Source organism: Mustelus asterias, chromosome 24, assembly GCF_964213995.1.
Source record: "Mustelus asterias chromosome 24, sMusAst1.hap1.1, whole genome shotgun sequence".
Taxonomy (NCBI): domain Eukaryota; kingdom Metazoa; phylum Chordata; class Chondrichthyes; order Carcharhiniformes; family Triakidae; genus Mustelus; species Mustelus asterias.
Genome location: NC_135824.1, coordinates 2624838 through 2651684, shown reverse-complemented (window position 1 = coordinate 2651684; position 26847 = coordinate 2624838). Strand labels below are relative to the sequence as shown.

At 46.5% G+C, this 26847-nt stretch overlaps 1 protein-coding gene across 1 annotated transcript in view; it reads right to left on the bottom strand.

The window, feature by feature from the left end:
- The window catches only part of LOC144511512 (retinol dehydrogenase 13), a 44632-nt gene that overhangs the window by 7758 nt on the left and 10027 nt on the right, over positions 1 to 26847 (bottom strand). Inside the window, exons 2-4 of the mRNA XM_078241897.1 lie at positions 4506 to 4646; positions 3709 to 3900; positions 1399 to 1560 (exon numbers count right to left, since the gene is read on the bottom strand). Of these exons, the coding sequence (XP_078098023.1) occupies positions 1399 to 1560; positions 3709 to 3900; positions 4506 to 4646 (495 nt within the window). The remainder of the gene's footprint in view (positions 1 to 1398; positions 1561 to 3708; positions 3901 to 4505; positions 4647 to 26847) is intronic.

The following is a 26847-nucleotide window of genomic DNA, read 5'->3' as shown; positions in this document are numbered from 1 at the left end:
CACACTTGCTCACATTATAGCCCATCTGCCAACTTACTGAAATCTATCTATATTCCTTTGCAGCCTCTTTGTTTATGACCTCCTGAAAGATACATAACACTCGGTCTCATCATCTAAATCATTGATATAGATTGTAAATAACTAAGACACAAGCACTGATCCTTGCAGTAACCCACTAGTTACAACCCAAAAATGGCCTGTTTATGAGTGTTCAATTTTTTGCCCGCTAACCAACTCAAATCCACACTAATTACTCCCTATTTGTTCTGCATTGTTGGGTAAAACCTCTTGTTTTGCACCTTATTGAAAATTTTTTGAAAATACAACATCTACTGATTCCCTTTACTTATCCTGCTGGTTACCTTCAAAAAACACATGTTTGTCAAACATGATTTTCCTTTCATAAGATCACATTGACTCTGGAAATCTTAAACTGATTTGGAAAAGTGCCCTGTTACCACACCCCTAATGGTTGATTCTAGCATTTCCTTACCGTTGATGCCTTAGGAACAAGAGCCCAACTCTTCCTCAGTTTGTTGTGTTCTAAAGCCCGAGTATGTGCAATTTTTAAAAAAAATGAAATTTTCACCATAATTCCAAACGTTGCATTATTTTCTCAAATCCTATTGTTGCTGTGACAAGAATACTTGGGTAAAGCTAGTAAAATCACATCAGAAATAACCTCAAATAAAAAAGTGGCTGAATCCAACCTTGAAGAAAATTAAACCCTCACTTGGAATGTCCAGGCATGTCCCAAGAGAATTCTCTTAAAGAGTTTTAAAAGATGCATCTTAGCGCCATCTTTACCCTAAATTCCACAAGTGATTCCTGTGGTCTTTTCAACTGGTGTGTTTAGCTCCAGCACATCAGTAGCCTGTAAATTATTCCAGCATCCCAGCAGGCCAGTTTTACAAGTGTCAATCTAGCTGATTTATTGTGTCCTGTGATGTATTTTTGCAAGGTCTCTGATCTTGTTATTCACCTTTGTGCTTTCGCAGCTCTCTCCTTCCCATCTTTGCTGGGTTACAATTCCAGAGGTAGCCCCCCCCCCCCCTCCCTTACGCAGCCAAAGTGGCCATTACTTGGGGTGGAGTTTAACAGTGATTGTTAGCAGATAGGCTGTTCAACCAAAGGGGGCATCACAGCTGAAGCAGATCCAATCCACCACCATTACATCCCAAATCCTATTAAAACAGGATTGTTGAATACTGATGCAGAGCATGGTTTATTTCTCACATCCCATCTCCTGCTTCCCCACCTCCCAAAACGCCAGCTCCAAACATCTGGCTTCTGTCTCCAAGATCAGCTAAACAAGAACGGTTGGGGAAACAGGTAAAATGTTCCTGCTCTATAAGGTTCAGCCAAGCACTGTGCACTGCAATCAGACAACAAACTTACCGCGAGTGTGCGCTAAACTGGACACTGTCACAATCCGACTGGGCGCAGACTTCTTCAGTAAGTCCAGCAGGAGGTTGGTCAGCAGAAAATGACCCAGATGATTGACTCCAAACTGCATCTCAAAGCCATCCTCAGTCTTCCACTTGGGGCACCTCATGATACCTGGAGGTGCCAACAGAAGAGGCCACATGAGCTCAATGAGAAAATGCATTCTGAGCACCAGTCAAGCGGCATGTATCCTGAAGCAAAATGCACATCAGATTTGGACTGCACCGACCATGTGTGCAGAATTGTTTCAAATCAAATCAGAAGGAAAGGAACAAAAAACAAATGTCAATATTGTATTTTAAAGAAAGCATGAGCTGTGGGTTCTCGACAGCGTATAGAATGACTGCAAAATCCTCAGAGTGAGTATTACATTCATCAGATAATGTGTTAAACTGAGACCATGGCCATCTGTTCAAGTCGATGTAAGAGATCTTATGATGCCATTAGAAGAGTAATGCAGTCCTAATGTCCCATCTACTATATGAACTTCAATCAATATCATTAAAATTGAAGATCCGGTCATGGGGCGACTGCGTTGCGCATTAATTACTATTGGCCTAGATTTTGCAGCAGTAATGAGAGCAAAACTGTCACAATTAATGAGGTGTAACTGGGGTTTTGATAGTGAAATAAATTCATCATTAATGCTGAAAAATCTCTCTGGCTCCGATATTTGTGGAATGTCAAATTTTCCCATCATGATAAAAAATAATATTTTTAAAATAATTACATACAAGATTTTAGCTTCCACTCTAATGTCATGTGCAAGTCCTATTCACTAGTCTGCAGGGAGCAGTCGGAGGGCGGAGCAGAGCGTCACTGAGTATAAAACTAACTTACTTCGGGGATCCGCGGCCTAGTCTGCAGGGAGCGGTCGGAGGCAGAGGGCAGTTGTAGAGAGTTGTTTTTCAAACTGGAGGCCTGTGACCAGCGGTGTGCCTCAGGGATGGGTGCTGGGCCCACTGTTACTTGTCATTTATATTAATGGTTTGGATGAGAATATAGGGGGCGTGGTTAGTAAGTTTGCAGATGACACCAAGATTGGTGGCATAGTGGACAGTGAAGAAAGTTATCTCCAATTGCAACGGGATCTTGATCAATTGGGCCAGTGGGCTGACGAATGGCAGATGGAGTTTAATTTAGACAAATGCGAGGTGATGCATTTTGGTAGATTGAACCAGGACAGGACTTACTCAGTTAATGGTAGGACGTTGGGGAGAGTTACAGAACAAAGAGATCTCGGGGTGCATGTTCATAGCTCCTTGAAAGTGGAGTCACAGGTGGACAGAATGGTGAAGAAGGCATTCGGCATACTTGGTTTCATCGGTCAGAGCATTGAATACAGGAGTTGGGACGTCTTGTTAAAGTTGTACAAGACATTGGTAAGGCCACACTTGGAATACTGTGTACAGTTCTGGTCACCCTATTATAGAAAGGATATTATTAAACTAGAAAGCGTGCGGAAAAGATTTACTAGGATGCTACCGGGACTTGATGGATTGAGTTATAAGGAGAGGCTGGATAGACTGGGACTTTTTTCTCTGGAGCGTAGGAGGCTGCGGGGTGACCTTATAGAGGTCTATAAAATAATGAGGGGCATAGACAAGGTAGATAGTCAAAATCTTTTCCCAAATGTAGGGGAGTCTAAAACTAGAGGGCATAGGTTTAAGGTGAGAGGGGAGAGATACAAAAGGATCCAGAGGGGCAATTTTTTCAGAGGGTGGTGAGTGTCTGGAACAAGCTGCCAGAGATCGTAGTAGAGGCGGGTACAATCTTATCTTTTAAAAAGCATTTAGATAGTTATGTGGGTATGATAGGTATAAAGGGATATGGGCTAAATGCAGGCAACTGGGATTAGCTTAGAGGTTTTAAAAAAAAAGGGGCGCCATGGACAAGTTGGGCCTAAGGGCCCGTTTCCATGCTGTAAACCTCTATGACTCTAATCAGTGTATTTTATTTCCTGGTTTAAGGTTTTTGATAATACTTTGTGATTGGCTTGATGACATCATTGCAACTCAGAGGCCGGAGATCACCTGACTCGGTGCCAGATTTAAATAAACATCAGGAAAAGGACAATTCATTCCACAGAGATTGTTAGATCCTTGTGGACAGATTTCCTCCAGTCAGCACCAGGTGTCATCACTTCACCACTGATCACGAAATCCAGGCAATTGCGTAAGACAACCAAAAGCCCGAAGGTGCAAAGAGGTTTCAGGTGAAGAGAATTATTTTGCTTCTTTCATTTGCTCCTTAAACACTCACCTGCGTTATTAATGAGAATGTCAAGGTGTGCTTCAGTTTCTGTGATTCTGTCAGCAAATGAACGCACAGACTGAAGTGAGGCCAAGTCCAGTTTCTGCACCAGGATATTTCCATTTCCGCTTGCTTTCCTGATCTCATCTGCCGCCTTATTGGCTTTTCCCAAATCCCGGCAAGCTAATATTACACGAGCCCCTGCAAACACAAAGAGAGACTGTTCGCTTCCTCATTATTAAACCACAACTTGCAGCAAAATAGCACAAGAAAACATTCTGCCCATCTATGCCTGTGCCAGCTCTTTGACTGAGCTATCAAATTAATTCCACTCCCTTTACTCCGCTGTGGCCAAACGGGCCACCTAAGATGGCGATTTGCAAGAGCATGCTGGGATAATTGGACAAGTACAGAAACAGACAGATTGCAGCCTCAAAAGAAATTGGACAGCGATAAACAGGCTGCAGTTGCAGACGCTGGAATACACAGGATATCGGCCATCTCAAGGATAAAGAACACTTCCTGGTCAAACTGGGTTGTTTACCAGACACAGGGGCACCTTAACCCCTTATTGGTGGTGGTGGTGGTGGGTGGTATGTGACCTTCGTGCCTCCACCACCTACAGGTTCTATGTGGTTTTCATTTCCTACGGGAACAATGCAGTAACAGGACATGCAGAATTAGAACAGATTCATCATAAACCAAAACCACTCTCACTTCAGGCCATTAGTTGTCATGCATGTTGACATATATAAAAACACAAGTAGCCATACATAGCAAGGCATTGCAGTTAAGGGCAGCATTACCTCTCTGAGCAAGGTCCCTGGCCGTCTCCTTTCCAATCCCAACATTAGCACCAGTGATGATCACCGTTTTTCCATCCAGTCGTGCTTTACTCTTACAAACCCCACCAGAACACCATCGCCGTACAAGAATGAGTCCAATTCCTACAGGATCGTTAACAAAACAGGTCAGTTATGTTTCCTGTGCACTGAATTGACTATTGAAGAGTTGAGAACATCTATCCAATCAACCACACAAGGTGCATTCATGCAGATCAATGCGACAGTCAATGCTTTTTGAGCATCGCCCATTTCCAAATCAGTAGCTCCACTTTTCCATCCTGCTATATTATATCCTGCTGCTGCAAAATTGGGTGGAATACCCAGGAGAACGCAAAGTCCTTGCCCAAACAGTGCAATGGTGATCAGTTCCTCGAAGCATTGGCAAGAAGCAGTCAAAATTAAGACTCGGGAGAAAGGGAAATAGCCATCAGCAAGTCGGGAGCAGGGAACCCAAACCTCAGATCCTAATTTTTATTATCCAGACCCTCATCTACCTGCAGCAAGCAGGTCCAAGGAAACTGAACATCCAGCAGTTAAAATAGCAGCGAGTGCAAATGCATCAGGTAGCATCTGGCTGCCATTTTAACCACATACCAGACGGTAAGTTTTTTTTATTGATTCATAGGACTTGGGCCTCATTGGCCAGGCCAGCATTTATTGCCCATTCCCAATTGCCCTTGAGAAGGTGGTGGTGAGCTGCCTTCTTGAACCGCTGCAGTTCCTGAGGTGTAGGTACACCCAGAGTGCTGTTAGGGAGGAAGTACCAGGATTTTGACCCAGCGACAGTGAAGGAACATATATCTCCAAGTTGGGAGTGACTTGGCGGGGGGAAACCTCCAGGGGAAACCTCCAGGGGAAACCTCCATGTTTCTGTTGCCCTTGTCCTTCTAGAGGGTAGCAGTCATGGGTTTGGAAGTTGTTGCCTAAGGAGCTTTGGTGAGTTCTTGCAATACATCCTGTAGATGATATACACTGCTGGCACTGTTTGTCGGAGGGATTGAATGTTTGTGGAAGGAGCACTAATCAAGCAGGCTCCTTTGATTTGGTTGCTGCCACACTTCTGGAGTATTGTTAGAGCTGCACCCAGGTAGGCAGAGAGCACCAATCACACTCTTGACTTGCGCCTTATGGATGGTAGACAGGCTTTGGGGATTCAGGTGGTGAGATACTCGCCACAGGATTCTTATCTTCTGACTTGCTCTTGTAGCCATAGTATTCATATAGTTAGTCCAGTTCAGTTTCTGGTCAATGGTAACGCACTGGGTGTTGATACTGGAGGGGTGGAGGGGAAATCAGCAATGGTCATGCCATTGAATGTCAAGAGGAGATGGTTAGATTCTCTCTTGTTGGAGAAGGTCATTGCCTGGCACTTGTGTGGTGCAAATGTTACTTACTACTTGTCAGCCTAAGCCCGAGTATTGTCCAGGTCTTGCTGCATTTGGACACGGACTGCTTCAATATTTGAGTCGTCGTGAATAGTGAACATTTTTCAATTGTCAGCAACATCCCCACTTCTGACCATCTGAAGGGAGGTCTATGATGAAGCAGCTGAAGGTGGTTGGGCCTAGGACAGTTCCTTGAGGAACTCCTGCAGTGATGCCCTGGAACATTGTTCAAATCATGCTCGATCTTTTAACCTGCAATCAACACTGCACTTGCTGTTTCAAAAGGTTATGTTCATCAACTTGCAATTATTGGTCAGTGGTAATGTTATTAATGTCCCAAGATGGCTCACAGAAATAGACACCAAGTTAAGAAGGGTTTTCCTTTGAACCAGGTATGCCTTGAGTTTCCTTTATCTTGCCCCCGCCCCAGTCAACTGACTGCCAGAGTGCAGTCCCACAGGTCCCTAGCTGTGACTTCCTACTGCTGAATTCCCTCTGCTACCCACCAGCCATGAAGGAGTGACACTCCAAAAGCTTGTGCTACCAAATAACCCTGTTGGACTTTAACCTGGTGTTGTGAGACTTCTTACTGTGCCCACCAGCCAGGCAGTGGATTATGTCAGGTTCAGGCAATGTTCCAGGAACTTTATGGAAGCAAAGCCTAGCCATCTGTACTGACTTTGTTTCCAGGTGCCCAGACTCCCCAAGTTCACACGCACTATACCAGCACCCAACCATCTTCGAAAATCAGGGCCCACCGACTTTGTGATTTCACCTTCCGTATTGATGCCTTTTCCTGTCACACCAGGAATCTGCCAGGGATGGGTGCAAGACAGGAGGCCAGGCAGGTGAGAGAGAAATAGAAGAGAGGATACATTTCTTAAGTGGCATTTAACAGAGTAAATAAGAATCAATCAATTGCTGGGAGCCTGGAGTTACACTTAAGCCAGACCAAATTCACATCTTTGAAAGACATTAATGAGCCAAATGGGTCTTAATGAAAATCCGCTAACTATACGGGCACCAGTATTAATACTGCCTGTTAATTCCAGATTTATTTCATTAACAGAATTTAAATTTCCCAGCTGCTGTCAAGAAAAGGTTTGAATTTATACTTCCAAATCATTAGCCAAGGCATTAACAATCTCATAACAGAGAGGAGGGAAGAGAAGGAGAAAGGGAATTAACTTTATTTTCAAACCCAACAACCCCCCACTCACCCCGAGAGGGCAGGACCAGAGTACATGGGCAACTGTGCAAAAAGGGGACAAGTATGTGGAGGCTTTGGAGAGGGTACAGAAAAGATTTACCAGGATGTTGCCTGGTATGGAAGGCATCAGCTATGAGGAGAGGTTGGAGAAACTTGGTTTGTTCTCACTGGAACGACGGAGGTTGAGGGGAGACCTGATAGAAGTCTACAAGATTATGAGAGGCATGGACAGAGTGGATAGTCGGAAGCTTTTTCCCAGGGTGCAAGAGTCAATTACAAGGGGGCATAGGTTTAAGGTGCGAGGGTTTAAAGGAGATGTACGAGGCAAGTTTTTTTTTTACACAGAGGGTGCCTGGAACTCGTTGCAGGGGGAGGTAGTGGAAGCAGATACGATAGTGAGTTTTAAGGGGCATCTGGACAAATACATGAATAGGATGGGAATGGAGGGATATGGTCCCCGGAAGGGTAGGGGGTTTTAGTTCAGTCGGGCAGCATGGTCGGTGCAGGCTTGGAGGGCCGAAGGGCCTGTTCCTGTGCTGTAATTTTCTTTGTTCTTTATGTCGGTGGATCTTAAGACAGACCACAGCCTCACCTAACAAAACAGCAAACCTTTCCTCATTCTGCCTGAAAGTAACACTACAGGAGCTCAGCGAGTTTTAGAATCAAACAAACGCTGCCAGAAAGGAAATGAGAACATTAAAGGACTTCAATATTTACCAATAATTCATAATTGCCTACAAACATTATAGAAAATAAATTAGTTACAACATAAAAACTGGAGGCAATTGATGCAAAGTATGTCATCTTCAAAATTAGGAGATGGCTGCAAATCCCAGGAAGATTTAAATTCTAATTAAACAAAGACACGACAAAGGAGATTACAAGTTTTAAAATGAAAACAGGAACAGCTTTGTGAATTCAGAGATAATTAAACAATAAGATTGAGGACATAATCATAAAGGCTTTCAAGCAAAGCAGACAGAGTGGGGCAGATAAACATTCGAGCCATATTGCTAAATTCTACTGCAAGTCACTCGGAGAAAAACAACAACATATGTTTCAGGTTTTCACATTAAAAGGTCAGGGTGTATAAGCAGAGATTTCTATGCAGAAAGAGAGAGAGAGAGAGACTAGCTTTAAATACAATGATATAGGGAGAAGGGAATGCCCTCTGCTCTCCAGCCTAAGGAATGAATTGATAAAAAAGATAGTGAAAGAAATTGGAAATGCTGGATAAACTCAGCAGGTCTGACAGCATCTGCGGAGAGAGAAACTGAGTTAACGTTTGGCGTTATGACTCTTCTTCAGAACTGTTTATCTCTCCACAGAGGCGGCCAGGTCTGAGTTTATCCAGCATTTTCTGTTTTTATTTCAGATTTCCGACATTTGCAGCGATTTGCTCTTATTAGGGAAATACACAAGCTGTTTCCAGCGATTGAGATGCAGAACATGGTAAGAGGGAGGAAAACCTGCTGGAATGCAACAAGATCTTTTCTATATAAGAGAGTTCGAACTCTGATGAAGAAAGCACAACCAAACTGGAATGTTTCCCAGGGGGAAGCTGCTGTGTGCCAGAAATGGCCCAGAAAGGCAGCATTGTCAACAAGGAAACCTTCCCTACCCCTTGCTCGACCGCGAGTCCCCTCCAATCCCTCCCCCAATCGCTAACTTGAATGCTTGGGACTATTCTTTCAACAATGCCTGACTGGGCAGCACTCTTGCTCCTTACACTCATATGCTAATGGCTTCAACTCCTGAGTCCACAACCTTGTCAGAAACTCCAGAATAAATGCCGCACTGAGAGTGAAGCAATCCTTTGCATGAGACCTTAGACAGGAATCCATCTGCAACCTCAGACACCGCTTTGAAAAGAAGGGAAGGTCTATCCAGTTTCCCGGCTAATATTTGTTCCTTATAATCATTAAAAAAGATAATCTGGTTATTACGATATGGTTGTGTGTGCAAATTGACTGCCGCAATTTTCTACATTACAATAGCAGCTAAAATTACTAGTACACTAAAGTTACTAATTTGACTTGTAAAGTACTTTGGGACACCCTGAGGTGATGGAACTATATAAATGCAAATTATTTCTTCTGATCCCTGATGGCAGCCTCCGGCTGTCCAACCTCCTACCCTCACATGCTGAACAGCTAGAACATCCCACTGAGAATGGGTAGGGGAACAAGGTAAGAGTTTTAACAACACCAGGTTAAAGTCCAACAGGTTTATTTGGTAGCAAATACCATTAGGGGGAACAAGGCTTCAATGCTGCAGACTATTCATTCGGCTTCTGAACTAAAATCAGGGCTCCAGGTTAGGGAGCCGTGAGGAGGTAGGGAAGAGTTGAGCAGGGTGGGCAGTGATGTTGCAGCTTGGTTCAAACATTTTAGCTTGATGCCCTACTTACAGGACTGAAGCACAAGCACTGAATTTGAATTTCAATATTGAATTGCACTGTTGGTGGTGCCATTTTCCAAAGGGTTATTATTCCGAAGCCATCAGGCTAACATTAAAAAGTTCTGTGACAGGACCTGAAGATCAGCAGGACATTTCCTCACCGACATTCCTCCCTCGGCTACCAGCAGTCAAACATGTTTTGTCCATTTTGATGTTTATAGATTGGTTGCCATGATTGTAGATCAGTAACTACACAAAACATAATTAAGTATTTTTGAAAAACCTTGGGACATCGAAAGAAAATGATGCAGTACTTTTTAACTGCTGAGTCTTTTCATCAGAAGAGGAAAAAGAAAATTCTGAGCAGAAAACACCACAGAAATACGATAAATGACCCAAGTCCAAAATGCAGGTTATGTGGATTAGCCGTGGTAAATGTGCAGGGTTCCAGGGATAGGCCTGGGTAAGATGCTCCAAAAAGTGAAAGAACAGGAGTATTTTTGAAATTTAAAGCAGGCACGGTGGTTAGCACTGCTGCTTCACAGCACCAGAGACCTGGGATCGATTCCCGGCTTGGGTCACCGTCTGTGTGGAGTTTGCACATTCTCCTCGTGTCTGCGTGGGTTTCCCCTGGGTGCTCCGGTTTCCTCCCACAGTCCAAAGATGCGCGGGTTAGGTTGATTGGCCATGCTAAAATTGCCCCTTAGTGTCCCGAGATGCATAGGTTAGAGGGATTAGTGGGTAAATGTGTAGGGATATGGGGGTAGGGCCTGGGTGGGATTGTGGTCGGTGCAGACTCGATGGGCCGAGTGGCCTCCTTCTGTACTGTAGTTTCTATGATGCTATGACAGCACCAGGGTCCCGAGTTTGATTCCTGGATTGGGTCACTGTGTGTGGAGTTTGCACGGGTTCCCTCCCACAGTCCAACGATGTGTGGGTTAGGTGGATTGGCTATGCTAAATTGACCCTAGTTTCGGGGGATTAGCAGGGTAAATATGTGGGGTTACGGGGATAGGGTGGGATTATTGTCAGCGCAGACTCGATGGGCTTCTGTACTGTAGGGATTCTATAATAGAAATCATAGAAACCCTACAGTGCAGAAGGAGGCCATTCGGCCCATCGAGTCTGCACCGACTACAATCCCACCCAGGCCCTACCCCCACATATTTACCCGCTAATCCCTCTAACCTACGCATCTCAGGGGCAATTTTAACCTGGCCAATCAACCTAACCCGCACATCTTTGGACTGTGGGAGGAAACCGGAGCACCCGGAGGAAACCCACGCAAACACGAGGAGAATGTGCAAACGCCACACAGACAGTGACCCGAGCCGGGAATCGAACCCGGGACCCTGGAGCTGTGAAGCAGCAGTGCTAACCACTGTGCTACCGTGCCGGTAGCATAAAGGAAGATAAACCCAGCTAGAAGCTGTGTTTCAGATTTAAAAAGAAGAAAGGGAAGGAGAGGCTGAGACTCAGCCTCCCAGTCCAAGCAGAGCCGGTATTTGGGGGGGGGGGGGGGGGGGGGGGGGGTCACTGGTAGCAGTCCCTGCACTGGGGGGTTCAGGCAGGAAGGTTTGGAAGTTTTTGGAAGGGAAGTTTGAAAGTAATGCAGTTAAAAAGTTTTTTAAAAATCGGTCCCACTGGAGCTAGTGGTAAAATTGGCAAAAAGATCGACGTTACAAGTAGGAGAGGTAAAGCAGACTTTCCACAGTCACAATAAAGGGGAAAAACTGAAGAAATTGACAGAAAATCTTTCACCAGTTAAAAAAAAGTTTTAAAACTTCTTAAAAAAAAGGGTCCAAGAAGGAGGAGCTGTAGTTTGTCCCGGCAAAAGCACGGGAAAAGCAGAGATACAGCAGCTATATGTTTTTTTAAAAACTGACAATCTTAAAGCAGCAATGCATTCAAAGAGGTAATGCATTTAAAGTTGTGCAACATTTAATACAACAACCATAAGGAGGACAAGGGACTGGAAAATCAGAGAAGACCCCAGATAGAGAACTCTTTAAAAAGAAAGCAATGCAAGACCTCAAAGGAGGAAATTCAGACCTCAAGCAAGAGGCAACACCAAACAGAGTACGCAGTACAAGTCCCTTGACAGCAAGGGACCAAAAGGCCCCAGGAGGGCGGCAGGGAGGGATCCTAAAGAGCTGAAAGCAAAACTAAGCTGTATCCCTCCTTTTGTATTATAATGAGAAGTTCCTTAAAAGTTGTAGCAATGAAGTACAAGCAAATAATAAAGCTGTCATCAGTCAGAAAGTAAAACAGGCCACAGCAGCAAAGGAACTAAGGATGAAGAGAAAAGCATTGGCTAAACTTCACCGAGAATTACAGCAAATAAAAAATGAGGGAAAACTTTGTGACCCATAATTTAAATGGGAAGCGACCCAGCTATATGAAACCTAAGGAAAAGAAAACAAGCACTATGAAAAAGGTGCAAGTGGCTAGGAAATCTGTTTGGGCCAGTTATAAACAGTACAACGTTCGCCAGCAAGCAGTGAAGGACCTGGAGTTGGAGCATGGTAATGTGAATAAAAGGTAAAAAGGGTGGAGAGAAAAAAAAAACTTCAAACAGAACTCAGCAATGGGAACGCGAGAAGAGCCAAGGAAATCCCACGTAAATCAGTTTTGTGATCAGTGAGGGAACTGCTCATCTCAATGCAGAAGCACCGTGATCCATGGCGCTCATCTATGACAACCTGCATCACCTGGAGGGATGTCAGAAGTTACAGAGGGACATAGATAGGATGCAAGACTGGGCGGAGAAGTGGCAGATGGACTTCAACCCAGATAAATGTGTAGTGGTCCATTTTGGCAGATCAAATGGGATGAAGGAGTACAATATAAAGGGAGACTCTTAGTACTGTAGAGGATCAGAAGGACCTTGGGGTCTGGGTCCATAGGACTCTAAAATCTAAAAGAGGTGGAGGAGGTGGTTAAGAAGGCATATGGTGTGCTGGCCTTTATCAATCGAGGGATTGAGTTTAGGAGTCCGGGGATAGTGATGCAGCTATATAAGACCCTCGTCAGACCCCACTTGGAGTACTGTGCTCAGTTCTGATCGCCTCATTACAGGAAGGATGTGGAAAAGATTGAAAGGGTGCAGAGGAGATTTACAAGGATGTTGCCTGGATTGAGTGGCATGCCTTATGAGGATAGACTGAGGGAGCTCGGTCTTTTCTCCTTGGAGAGACGTAGGATGACAGGAGACCTAATAGAGGTATATAAGATGTTGAGTGGCATAGATCGGGTGGACTCTCAGAGGCTTTTTCCCAGGGTGGAAATGGCTGCTACGAGAGGACACAGGTTTAAGGTGCTGGGGGGTAGGTACAGGGGAAATGTTAGGGGGAAGTTTTTCACACAGAGGGTGGTGGGCGAGTGGAATCGGCTGCCGTCAGTGGTGGTGGAGGCAAACTCAATGGGGTCTTTTAAGAGACTCCTGGATGAGTACATGGGACTTAATAGGATGGAGGGTTATAGGTAGGCCTAAAAGGTAGGGATATGTTCGGCACAACTTGTGGGGCCGAAGGGCCTGTTTGTGCTGTAGTGTTTCTATGTTTCTATCTACCGCATGACTCGCCGTACTGAAGCAGACATTAGAACAGAGCTATCATTTACCAGAGCCATATTGGGAATTCGAACTACCAGGTTGTGTGGAAAACATAAATGAGCTGGAGAAATTGGCAGTCTGCGGAACAGCAGAAATGGTCCAGTGTTTGAGGATGCTGTGGGGAGTGCAGAAATGGACAAGCTCAAAGAGAGAACAGAACTGCTGATCAAGTTAGCAATTCAGGAGAACTGTCTAATGGAAAAAAAAGACAAGGAAGAAAGAAATGTTGAACATAGAAGTAAAGTTTCGACGCAACTACAAGAAAAGGGGAGCATGGCAGTTGTCAGAACATTTGCACAGCATAAGCAGGAAGGGATTGTTACTAAATATTGTGCAACGAGAATGATGGATTCAGCTTGGCAGAACCTCAAACAGATAAACTGAATGGATTGCGAAAGCAGATGCATGGAATAAATAAAGAACAACTCATGGTCTAAGCAGAAGATTGGTTGATACGGAAGATGGAAGGTAGAGATTGATAAATTAAGCCACTCAGCTAAAGGAGATGTGCTAGAGAGAACTAGATAAAGCAGCAATTCAGGCAGAGAAGGAAACTGAGATTACATGCCAGAACAAGATTGCTGAAATGGTCACACTAATAGAAACACACAAAAACCAATATAATAACATGGTTGATGGAAAAAATCCCGAATAGAAATGCTGGGAAGAGAAGAAACTTTATCACACGACCCAAGGACCAGAAATAGAGTATCACAACCATTTCCTTCACAAGTGACAAACCAAGATTGTGCAAGCACTGTCAAGACAAGACTGTGTTGTATTGTGATGATAGTACCTGCATGTACTGTAGGTTAAGTTGCTCATGTCACACTATTTGTAACCCCCACAGAGTTTCACTGGCTGTCTTGTCTGGAGACAATACACATCTTTTTAGCCTGTCTTGATGCTCTCTCCACTCACGTTGTTTTGTTTCTTAAAGACTTGATTAGTTGTAAGTATTCGCATTCCAACCATTATTCATGTAAATTGAGTCTCTGTCTTTATATGCTCTGTTTGTGAACAGAATTCCCACTCACCTGAAGAAGGGGCTTGCAGCTCCGAAAGCTTGTGTGGCTTTTGCTACCAAATAAACCTGTTGGACTTTAACCTGGTGTTGTTAAACTTCTTACTGTGTTAAGTTGCTTGACAGAGTAGAAAGGCAATGAAGGATTGCAGAGTGACACTGTCCACAAAGTAAAGTATCTTGGTCAACGCACAGTCCAGAACCAAACTCGGAAAACAGCAAGTGTGTATGGAAGAATGCCATGCAAGTGTAAATTTGGAACTGTGCATAGTTGAAGCTTTCTAGAAGTGGTGTTATGCTAAATAAAAGCCTCAAGATCTGTCCATTGAACAATCACTACATTAATTTACAAATGTTTAACTTCCTAATACAATACTTACTTAGAATGTGGGTTGAGTAAATCAATTTTGAAGATTGTATAAGAGAGTTAAAAGCGGAGTAATGCTGTGTTTGTGATGTCTGTCACTTTAAGACAGGATGTGGAGATGCCGGTGTTGTTCTGGGGTAAACACAGTAAGAAGTTTAACAACACCAGGTTAAAGTCCAACAGGTTTATTTGGTAGCAAAAGCCACACAAAAGCCAGGTGTGGCTTTTGCTACCAAATAAACCTGTTGGGACTTGAACCTGGTGTTGTTAAACTTCTTACTTTAAGACAGTACAGCAGAAGTGAGTCACCTGTCTTGAAGAAACAGAGTGATCACACCAGAGGGTGCGGTCTTCTCTCAGGCAGAATCATCAAGAAGCCACGTTGTGAGCACAAAGACTGGGGCGGCACGGTAGCACAGTGGTTAGCACTGCTGCTTCACAGCTCCAGGGACCTGGGTTCGATTCCCGGCTCGGGTCACTGCCTGTGTGGAGTTTGCGCATTCTCCTTGTGTCTGCGTGGGTTTCCTCCGGGTGCTCCGGTTTCCTCCCACAGTCCAAAGATGTGCGGGTTAGGTTGATTGGCCGTTGTAAAATTGCCCCTTAGTGTCCTGAGGTTTGTAGATTAGAGGGATTAGCGGGTAAAAATATGTAGGGATATGGGAGTAGGGCCTGGGTGGGATTGTGGTCGGTGCAGACTCGATGGGCCGAATGGCCTCTTCCTGCACTGTAGGGTTTCTCTGATTTCTCTGAGCTGCTGCTCCAGGGCAGCCAAGGGCCGCAACCTCTGTACCAAGCTGTCTGATCAATAAATATCTTTTGTTCCTAACAGTCTGAAATCTCTCAACGATGCCATAATAGCCTCAAAATAACACAGAAGTGTTAGTAAGGGGTCACATTGAGACCAGTGACCATAATTCCATTAGTTTTAAGATAGCTATCGAGAATGATAGGTCTGCCCAAACATTAAAATTCTAAATTGGGGCAAGGCCAATTTTGATAGTATCAGGCAGGAACTTTCAAAAGTTGATTGGGGATGTCTGTTGGCAGGCACGTCTGGTAAGCGGGTGGCTTTCAAAAGTCTGTTAACCAGGGTTCAGGGCAAGCACATTCCTTTTAGAGTGAAGGGCAAGGCTGGTAGAAGTAGGGAACCCTGGATGACTCAGGATATTGAGGCCCTGGTCAAAAAGGAGGTGGCATATGACAAGCATAGACAGCTGGGATCAAGTGGATCCCTTGAAGAGTATGGAGGTTGCCGGAGTAGAGTTAAGAAAGAAATCAGGAGGACAAAAAGGGGACATGAGATTGCTTTGGCAGTTAAGGCAAAGGAGAATCCAAAGAGCTTCTACAAATACATAAAAGGCGAGAGAGTAGGGCCTCTTAAGGGTCAACAAGGTCATCTATGTGCGGATCCACAAGAGATGAGTGAGATCCTAAATGAATATTTCTCATCAGTTTTTACTGTTGAGAAAAGCATGGATGTTAGGGGACTTGGGGAAATAAATAGTGATGTCTTGAGAAGTGTACATATTACAGAAAAGGTACTGGAAGTGTTAAAGCACATCAAGGTAGATAAATACCTGGGCCCTGATGAAATATATCCCAGCACATTGTGGGAGGCTAGGGAGGAAATTGCAGGTCCCCTAGCAGAGATATTTGAATCATTGACAGCCACAGGTGAGGTGCCTGAAGATTGGAGGGTAGCAAATGTTGTGCCTTTGTTTAGGGAGGGCTACAGTGAAAACCTTGGGAACTACAGGCCAGTGAGTCTAACATCTGGAGTGGGTAAATTGTTAGAAGGTATTCTGAGAGACAGGACCTATAGGCATTTAGAAAGGCAAGGACTGATTAAGGAGAGTCAGCATGGCTTTGAGTGGAAAATCATATCTCAAATTTGATTGAGTTTTTTTTTGAAGGGGTAACCAAGAAGGTAGATGAGGGCAGTGCAGTTGACATTGTCTACCTGGACTTTAGCAAGGCCTTTGACAAGGTACCACATGGTAAGTTGTTGCATAAGGTTAAATCTCACAGGATCCACGGTGAAGTAGCCAATTGGATACAAAATTAACTTGATGACAGAAATCAGAGGGTGGTTGTAGAGGGTTGTTTTTCAAACTAGAGGCCTGTGACCAGCGGTGTGCCTCAGAGATTGGTGCTGGGTCCACTATTACTTGTTATTTATGTTAATGATTTGGATTAGAATTTAGGGGGCATCGTTAGTAAGTGCATAGTGGACAGTGAAGGAGGTTATCTAGGATTGCAATGGAATCTTGACCAATTGGGCCAGTGGGCTGACGAATGGCAGATGGAGTTTACATAGAACATAGAGTTTAATTTAGATAAATGCAAGGTGATGCATTTTGGAAGATCGAACCAGGGCAAGACTTACTCAGTTAATAGTAGGGTGTTGGGGAGAGTTATAGAACAAAGAAATCTAGGGGTACAGGTTCATAGCTCCTTAAAAGTGGAGTCACAGGTAGACAGGGTGGTGAAGAAGGCATTCGGCATGCTTGGTTTCATCGGTCAGAACATTGAATAGAGGAGTTGGACGTCTTGTTGAAGTTGTACAAGACATTGGTAAGACCACACTTGGAATATGGTGTACAGTTCTGGTCACCCTATTATAGAAAGGATATTAAACGAGAAAGAGTGCAGAAGAGATTTACTAGGATGCTACCAGGGACTTGATGGTTTGTTGGAGAGGCTGGATAGACTGGGACTTTTTTCCCCTGGGGCGTAGGAGGCTTAGGGGTGAACTTTTTGAGGTCTATAAAATAATGAGGGGCATAGATAAGGTAGACAGTCAACATCTTTTCCCAAAGGTAGAGTAGTCTAAAACTAGAGGGCATAGGTTTAAGGTGAGAGCAGAGAGATACAAAAGGGTCCAGAGGGGCAATTTTTTCACTCAGCAGATGGTGAGTGTCTGGAACAAACTGCCAGGGGCAGTAGGAGAGGCAGATACAATTCTGTCTTTTAAAAAGCATTTAGACAGTTACATGGGTAAGATTGGTATAGAGGGATATGGGCTAAATGCAGGCAATTGGGACTAGCTTAGTGGTAAAAACTGGGCGGCATGGATAAGTTGGGCCACAGGGCCGGTTTCCATGCTGTAAACCTCTATGACTCTGTGAGAGAGGTGTGTGTGTTTGAAGGTGTTCCTCGGTAAGAAATGTTAGTGCAGCATTGTCAACATAGGGCAACTCCAAGAATGGCACACATTTGTCTTGGACCTGAGGGGCGAGCATGAACAGCTCAGTTCTGGTCTGGAAGTAGACACACACTGTCCATGGCCTAAAGGCCTATGACTGCAGCAAAGAGCAGAATATGTCAAGTCTCAGTGACCCTGTGGATTAAGTGTGCTTATGTTGCCCTGTCATAGCTGGCCTTTCTCAACGTGCTGTCTTGGAATCATATTCAGCAGATTCAGTGGACAGCCAATCTTCTCCTGAAACTTAAATAGATCACCTCAACTCACGCGGTGAGATCGATGAAGGCAATATTTAATTGCCTCCTTTGTTTACACGATTTCTCCTGCAGCGGCTGGACTGAGATCACATCGATTGTAGATCTTCCAGTTCTGAAACCACACTGGGATTCGGGATCGAGGCGTTCCACCGAGATCTGCGGATATTTCCCAAGATGCTGACCAGGGAAAGACACTAATGGTTGTTGCAATTGCTGCGGTCATATTAGGCTGATACTAGGACAGCACTTCTGCTTTAAGTGAAACATTTTCAATGATTGCACCCTAACCCATGTCCTGCGAAGGAATGAAGTTGTGTGTTGATGCTGGTTGTAGCACGAATGCAGTCCGAGCCACACAAAACCACAATACTCTGCGGTCAGTATTCACTGGATTTACAGCACAGATACTCTAACAAACATTCTAAACTATTGCAAATAAACATTGAAGGCGTGATGGGACAGTGCTGGGAGCGCAGAACCACACCTCTCGCCAGAAGGCAAATTGACAAACTTCCTTTAAAGGTTTGCTAACTTAAAGTGAAGTTTCCTTTAAACAGTGAAACGATGGAGTGCAACCTGTCACAGTTACATTTGTATCATGGAGTTTGTGCAATCTTACAGTACATTTCAGATAACAGTGGGTAAAGCAAACAGTGTGGCAAGATCACAACCAATCGATCATGTTTGTCCTCATTGGAACAAGACAATAAAATTATAACACACCGTTATAACTGAATCAAAAAATGAAAACTGCAGAAGCTGCAAATCTAAAATGGTGGAATCCCTCAGCAGTGCATGGAGGCAATGACGTAGGGCCAATGTTTCAGGTAGAGGCGTTTATCACAATTCATCACCCTGAAATCTATTTCCACAGATGCTACTTGACCTGCTGTTGCCCCAGCGATTTTAGTTGCTATTTAAAGTACAGTATTGGTGTAGAGAGATGGATGTAACACTCCCAGTGCGTGGGTGAAGAGAGTTAACATGCTTTCCACTTGTGTGTGCAAGTTGGCTTCTCATCTTCAGCTCCACTGCTGGCTAGCAGCAACGCAAAAGGGAGCGCCAAATGTGTTCTTGTTATATTCAATCATGGGGCGAGGGGGCAGCCAGGCGTGTGGGGGCAGCAGCCAGGTGCACGGGGGGGGATTGTGTGTGTGTGTGTGTGTGTGTATGTGTGAGAGAGAGGGGAGTGTGGGGTGTGTGAGGGTGGGTTGTGTATGTGGTGTGAGGCGGAGGGTTGGAGGGACACGCGCACACATTGAAGGGGGGGGGAGAGATTTTCTTTCTCCATGAAACAAAGCAAAATTCTTGACAAAACTGCTCCAAATGTTGCCTGCTAAATTAAGGTCTGAGCTTATTGTTTTAGATAGCAGATGAGTTTATGTTTTGAAAAGATAACCAACCAAACAGCATTTCAACTGCTCGCTCTGCACGAGACAGTCTGCAACAGAGCGTTGCCGTGCACTTTCCAGGTCCGCTATACATTCTTGACATGGTTGGGATTGGTAATGCTCATTCCCAGATGAATATTTTACAAGCAATTTAGTCAGCCTAATTAAACATGCTTTCTGTGGCTTTATCTGCAGAACAAATCTTGGTTTCTTCTTGTAACAAACAAGAAGAATTGTAGAGTTTTCGTGTATCCACTTTTGAATGCTTCACCCCATGTTCCTGCTGGGAGGAAAGCAGACCATAATATGTAGCAGCAGAATAAGGCCATTCAGCCCATCGAGTCTGCTCTACCATTCAATGTGATTGTTACTGATCTATGATAATCCTCAACTCCACTTTAATTCCCTTACTGATTAAGAAGCCATCCCCTACGGACAAGCCCTCCGAATACACAGGATCTGCTCGGATGAGGAGGATCGCAACAGACACCTCCAGACGCTGAAAGATGCCCTCATAAGAACAGGATATGGCGCTCGACTCATCGATCAACAGTTCCGACGTGCCACAGCGAAAAACCGCACCAACCTCCTCAGAAGACAAACACGGGACACGGTGGACAGAGTACCCTTCGTCGTCCAGTACTTCCCCGGAGCGGAGAAGCTACGGCATCTCCTCCGGAGCCTTCAACATGTCATTGACGAAGACGAACATCTCGCCAAGACCATCCCCACACCCCCACTTCTTGCCTTCAAACAACCACGCAACCTCAAACAGACCATTGTCCACAGCAAACTACCCAGCCTTCAGGAGAACAGTGACCATGACACCACACAACCCTGCCACAGCAACCTCTGCAAGACATGCTGGATCATCGACACGGATGCCATCATCTCACGTGAGAACACCATCTACCAGGTACACGGTACATACTCTTGCAACTCGGCCAACGTTGTCTACCTGATATGCTGCAGGAAAGGATGTCCCGAGGCATGGTACATTGGGGAAACCATGCAGATGCTACGACAACGGATGAATGAACACCGCTCGACAATCACCAGGCAAGACTGTTCTCTTCCTGTGGGGGAGCACTTCAGCAGTCACAGGCATTCAGCCTTGGATCTTCAGGTAAGCGTTCTCCAAGGCGGCCTTCACAACACATGACAGCGCAGAGTCGCTGAGCAGAAACTGACATGATGTGGAGATGCCGGCGTTGGACTGGGGTAAACACAGTAAGAAGTTTAACAACACCAGGTTAAAGTCCAACAGGTTTATTTGGTAGCAAAAGCCACACAAGCTTTCGGAGCTGCAAGCCCCTTCTTCAGGTGAGTGGGAATTCTGTTCCCAGAATGGACAGAATTCCCACTCACCTGAAGAAGGGGCTTGCAGCTCCGAAAGCTTGTGTGGCTTTTGCTACCAAATAAACCTGTTGGACTTTAACCTGTTGTTAAACGTCTTACAGAAACTGATAGCCAAGTTCCACACACATGAGGACGGCCTAAACCGGGATGTTGGATTTATGTCACATTATCAGTAACCCTACAGCTTTCCCCCTGATCTTGCAGAATCCTACTAGCTGTTCTGTCTGGAGACAATACACACCTCTTTAACCTGTGTTTAATGCTCCCTTCACCCACATTGTCTGTACCTTTAAGACCTGGCTGGCTGTAGAAATTTGCATTCTAATTAGTATTCTGTATCTTGATTTCTGTGTCTCTGTGCACTTTTGGAGAACAGATTTTCACTCCATCTGACGAAGGGGCAGCGCTCCGAAAGCTTATGGTATTTGCTACCAAATAAACCTGTTGGACTTTAACCTGGTGTTGTGAGACTTCTTATTGTATATTCTACACAACTTTACAATAGAAATATTGGGGTTGTGTGCATGAAGCTGTTCCTCCACTTCTTCCAATACAATTCCTCTATCTGGAGGAACAAGAAACCTCAAGTGTCAAGAAGGAACCACATAGGTGACGGACAACAGATGGAATTCCAGAATAGAACCATAGGATACCACAGATATTCGGGCTTCATTGCGAAATTGTTATATCACTAACGGCCAAGGCTGATAACAGGACCAACTGTCAGAGACAAAAACAGAGAATTAAATTCTCTTAACTCTGCTTAAAATCATATTAGTTGGAACAACTGGTGCTTTCCATTATCTGCAAGCAAACTGAACCAGTAAAGAAAACAGCATAACCCAATATTTGCTTAATCCACAAACCCGGAGTGCAAACCAACAATAAAGCAACTTATTGAAAAGTTACACATTACGCAAGGCGATCAGGAAAAACTAGTTCTCCCCCCCCCCCTCACATTACAACGCTACTTATTACTTTAATTGGATAGAAATCTGAATCCTAATGCTCGAAGCTTCCAAACAGGCTGCATTCATCCTGCTCCCAGTCATCAGCTTGCTTTCAACGTCACCAGATTACAACCTCGCAAAGCAGCGACTGACACAAATAGCACAGGAGGGAACTGAGGAAATGATCTGTTTTGATCATTTAATATTTGAAATAAATTATCTTTGTGCTTAACTTTTACTTATCAGTCAATGTTTCAAGTGCTGTCAGATGTAGGGTAGAACTATTTTAATATGCAAACCCAACTCAGGATTACTACAGCTTTCTCTAATCATCATACCAGCCTCCAAAGCGGAATTAAATTTGCACTGAATGCTGTAATATTTTGTTACATGGGTTTGCATGCATTAGGATAGAGAGTTTAAGACTGATTCATTTTACACAGAGACTTACCCATTACACTTCTCACTTCAAGCTAGCAAACCAATAGGCACCCAAGGCATTCCAGCTCCCCAATCTTGGGAGTGTTAATCTTTTTCATTACAAATATACAAACAAGCAATAAATTCTGCTGAGCTGAGTCATAATAGAATAATACAGCACAGAAGGAGGTCATTGTGCCTTAACCCACTCTAAACAGCTATCCAATTAGTGACTTTTTTTTACAAATGATGATTTGGTTATGAGACGACACCACCCTACAGAGAGAGGGAAAAACATTCCTAACCTCATCCTCACCAACCTGCCTGCCACAGATGCATCTGTCCATGGCACGATCGGTAAGAGTGACCACCGCACAATCCTTCTGGAGACAAAGTCCCGTCTTCACATTGAGGATACCCTCCATCGTGCTGTGCAGCACTGCCATTGTGCTAAATTGGATAGACTTTGAACAGATCTAGCAACTCCAAGACTGGGCATCCATGAGATGCTGTGGCTCATCAGCAGCAACAGAATTGTACTCAACCACAATCTGTATCCTCATGATGCTTTCCACCATCACCATCGAGCTCGAGATCATTAGAGCAACAATAAAGTTAAGGAGTCTGACCAGTTATAACTGGCTCTGATATTTCACTTGTGCTTTTAAAAAATATAATTTGTTTTGTTGGGACGGAGAGTGATGGCTTTACAACTTGCCAGTCATTTTTACCCGTCCCCCCCCCCCAAAAAATTACTTGTCCAGAAAAGGAAGGCTGAACACCTAAAACTGGAATTTAAATCAATCTGGTTCAATGGTGAGTGCAGGAGGGCACGGCAGGAGCAGCACCAGGCAGATCGAAAAATGAGGCGTCAACCTGGTGAAGCTACTAAACAGGACTACTTGCATAACAAACAGAATAAACAGCAAGTAAGAGACAAAGCGCCAAGCGATCCCGCAACCAATAGATCAGATCTAAGCTCCGCAGCCCTGCTGCATCCACTCGTGAATGGTGGACGATAATTAAACAACTCACTGGAGGAGGAGGCTCCACAAATATCCCCATCCTCAATGATGGAGGAGCCCAGCGCATCAGTGCAAAAGATAAGGCCGAAGCATTCGCAACAATCTTCAGCCAGAAGTGCCAAGTGGATGATCCATCTCAGCCTACTGAGGACCCCAGCATCTCAGATGCCAGTCTCCAGCCAACTTAATTCACTCCACATGATATCAAGAAATGGCTGAAGGCACTGGATACTGCAACGACCATGGGCCCTAATATATTCTGGTAATAGTACTGAAGACTTGTGCTCCAGAACTAGCCGCTCCCCTAGTCAAGCTATGCTAGTACAAGCTACAGCGCTGGCATCTACCCAGCAATGTGGAAAATTGCCCAGGTACAAGAAACAGGACAAATTCTACCCAGTCAATTACCACCCCATCAGTCTACTCTCGATCATCAGTAAAGGGGCGGCATGATGGCAGTGATTAGCACTGCTGCCTCACAGCGCCAGGGACCCGAGTTCGATTCCTGGCTTGGGTCACTGTCTGTGTGGAGTTTCCACGTTCTCCTCGTGTCTGCTTGGGTTTCCTCCGGGTACTCTGGTTTCCTCCCACAGTTTAAAAGACATGCTGGTTAGGCGCATTGGCCATGCTAAATTCCCCCTTAGTGTACCCGAACAGGCGCCGTAGTGTGGCGACTGGGGGATTTTCACAGTAACTTGATTGCAGCTTGTCAGCCTACTTGCGACTAATAAACAACTTTTTTTTTTAAAGTGATGGAAGGGGTCATCAACAACACTATCAATCAGCACCTGCTTAACAATAACCTGCTCACTGACGTTCAGTTTGGGTTACTGCCAGGGTCACTTAGCTCCTGACCTCATTCCAGCTTTTGTTCAAACATGGACAAGAGTTGAACTCCAGAGGCGAGGTGAGACTTCAAGGCAGCATTTGACAAGTGTGGCATCAAGGAGCCCTAGCAAGACTGGAGTCAATGGGAATCGGGGGGGAAAGCTCTCCATTAGTCGGTGTCATACCTGGCACAAAGAAAGATGGCTGTGATGTTTGGAAGGTCAATCATCTCAGTTCCAGGACATCACTGCAGGAGTCCCTCGGGGCAGTGTCCTCGAACCAACCATCTTCAGCTGGTTCATCAATGACCCTCCTTCCATCATAAGGTCAGAAGTGGGGATGTTCACTGATGATTGCACAATGTTCAGCACCATTCGCAACACCTCAGGTACTGAAGTTGTCCATATTCAAATGCAGCAATACCTGGACAATATCCAGACTTTAGCTGACAAGTGACAAGTAACATTTACAATTGCATCATTGCAATTGCCATTCTGTCCAACAAAAGATGATCTAACCATCACCCTTGACATTCCTTCCACAAACATTCACTCCCTCCACCACCGACGAACAGTAGCAGCCGTGAGAACCATCTACAAGATGCGCTGCAGGAACTTACCAAGGTTCCTTAATCAACACCTTCAAAATCCAAGACCACTACCACCTCGAAGAAGGACAAGGCAGCAGGTACCTGGTAACACCACCACCTGGAGGTTCCCCTCCTAGTCACTCACCATCCTGACTTAGAAACATATCACTGTTCCTTCATCATCACTGGGCCGAAATTCTGGAATTCTCTCCCTAAGAGCACTGTGGATGTACCTACAACATATGGATTGCAGAAGTTCAAGACGACAACTCACCACTACCTTCCCAGGAGGCAATTAGAGTTGGGCAATCAATGCTGGCACAGCCAGCGACACCCAGATCTCCTGAAGTGATTTTTAAAAAAATTCTGTTGAAACAACAGGAGGCAACATGGTCATCCCGCTCTTTTCCGCATTCACCTGCCTGTTTTTCCTTTTCAAATCACAAACACAATTCCCTTTAGGGAGTTGTGACAGCTTCTTCCCTTTAAGAATAGATCATAAACATTCTGCTTAAAAAACTCTCATTTCACCTTAAGTTCTTTTGCAAATTGCCTCCTATCCCATCACTGGTAACAGTTTCTCCTCATTTACTCTGTCAAACCCATCCATTTCAGCTCCTCCAGTGAATCTCCTTTAACATTCGCTGTCAAAGAGAATTCAACGCTCTCCAGTCTCTGCTTTTCTTTTGGAGACTCTGAATTCTGCCTTCGCCCCACCTTTCTTACTCTCCCACCCCGCCCCCCACCCCCCCCCGTCCCCATCTCCCCCTCCACATTCACCCCCTCTCCACCCCCCTCCCCTCCCCCCTCCCCTCCCCCTCGCCTCCCCCCCTCGCCTCCCCCCTCCCCCCTCTCCTCACCCCCTCCCTCCTCCCCATCTCCCCCTCCACATTCACCCCCTCTCCACCCCCCTCCCCCTTTCCTCTCCTCTCCTCTCCCCCCCTCCCCCCTCATCTCCCCCTCCACATTCACCCCTCTCCGTCCCACCCTCCCCCCATCCCCCCCACTCCCCCACCCACCCGACTCCCCCCCTCTGCCCAATTCCCCCCCCGTCCCCCCGACACCCCCCCACCGTCCCCCCGACACCCCCCGCCCACCCCCCTCCCCTCTCCGCCCACCCCCCTCCCCCTCTCCGCCCACCCCCCTCCCCCTCTCCGCCCACCCCCCTCCCCCTCTCCCGCCCACCCCCCTCCCCCTCTCCACCCACCCCCCCCCCCCTCTGCTCTCCGCCAACCCTCCCCCTCTCCTCACCCCCCCCACTCTCTGCACCCCCCTCCCCTCCCCTCTCTGCCGCCCCTCCCCTCCCTGCTCCGCCCCCCCTCTCCTCTCTCCTCGTCACCCCCCCTCCTCTCCGCCCCCCCCCTCCCTCTCCTCTCCTCTCCGCCCTCTCCTCCCCGCCCCCCCTCCCCCTCTCCTCTCCTCTCCGCACTCTCCTCTCCGCCCCCCCTCCCCCTCTCCTCTCCGCCCCCCCTCCCCCTCTCCTCTCCGCCCCCCTCCCCCTCTCCTCTCCGCCCCCCCCTCCCCCTCTCCTCTCCGCCCCCCCCTCCCCCTCTCCTCTCCGCCCCCCCTCCCACTCTCCTCTCCGCCCCCCCTCCCACTCTCCTCTCCGCCCCCCCTCCCACTCTCCGCCCACCCCCCTCCCCCTCTCCTCTCCGCCCACCCCCCTCCCCCTCTCCTCTCCGCCCCCCCTCCCCCTCTCCTCTCCGCCCCCCTCCCCTCTCCTCTCCGCCCCCCTCCCCCTCTCCTCTCCGCCCCCCCCTCCCCTCTCCTCTCCGCCCACCCCCTCCCCTCTCCTCTCCGCCCACCCCCCTCCCCCTCTCCTCTCCGCCCCCCTCCCCCTCTCCTCTCCGCCCCCCCTCCCCCTCTCCTCTCCGCCCCCCCTCCCCCTCTCCTCTCCGCCCCCCCTCCCCCTCTCCTCTCCGCCCCCCCTCCCCCTCTCCTCTCCGCCCCCCTCCCCCTCTCCTCTCCGCCCCCCCTCCCCCTCTCCTCTTCGCCCCCCCTCCCCCTCTCCTCTCCGCCCCCCCTCCCCCTCTCCTCTCCGCCCCCCCTCCCCTCTCCGCCCCCCTCCCCCTCTCCTCTCCGCCCCCCTCCCCTCTCCTCTCCGCCCCCCCTCCCCCCTCCGCCCCCCCTCCCCCCTCCGCCCCCCCTCCCCTCCCCCCCCTCTCCCCACGCCCCCCCTCCCCCCCCCCTCTCCCCACTCTCTCCCTCCCCCCCTCTCCCCCCCCCCCCCACTCTCCCTCCCTCCCCCCTCTCCCCCACTCTCTCCCTCCCCCCCCCCTT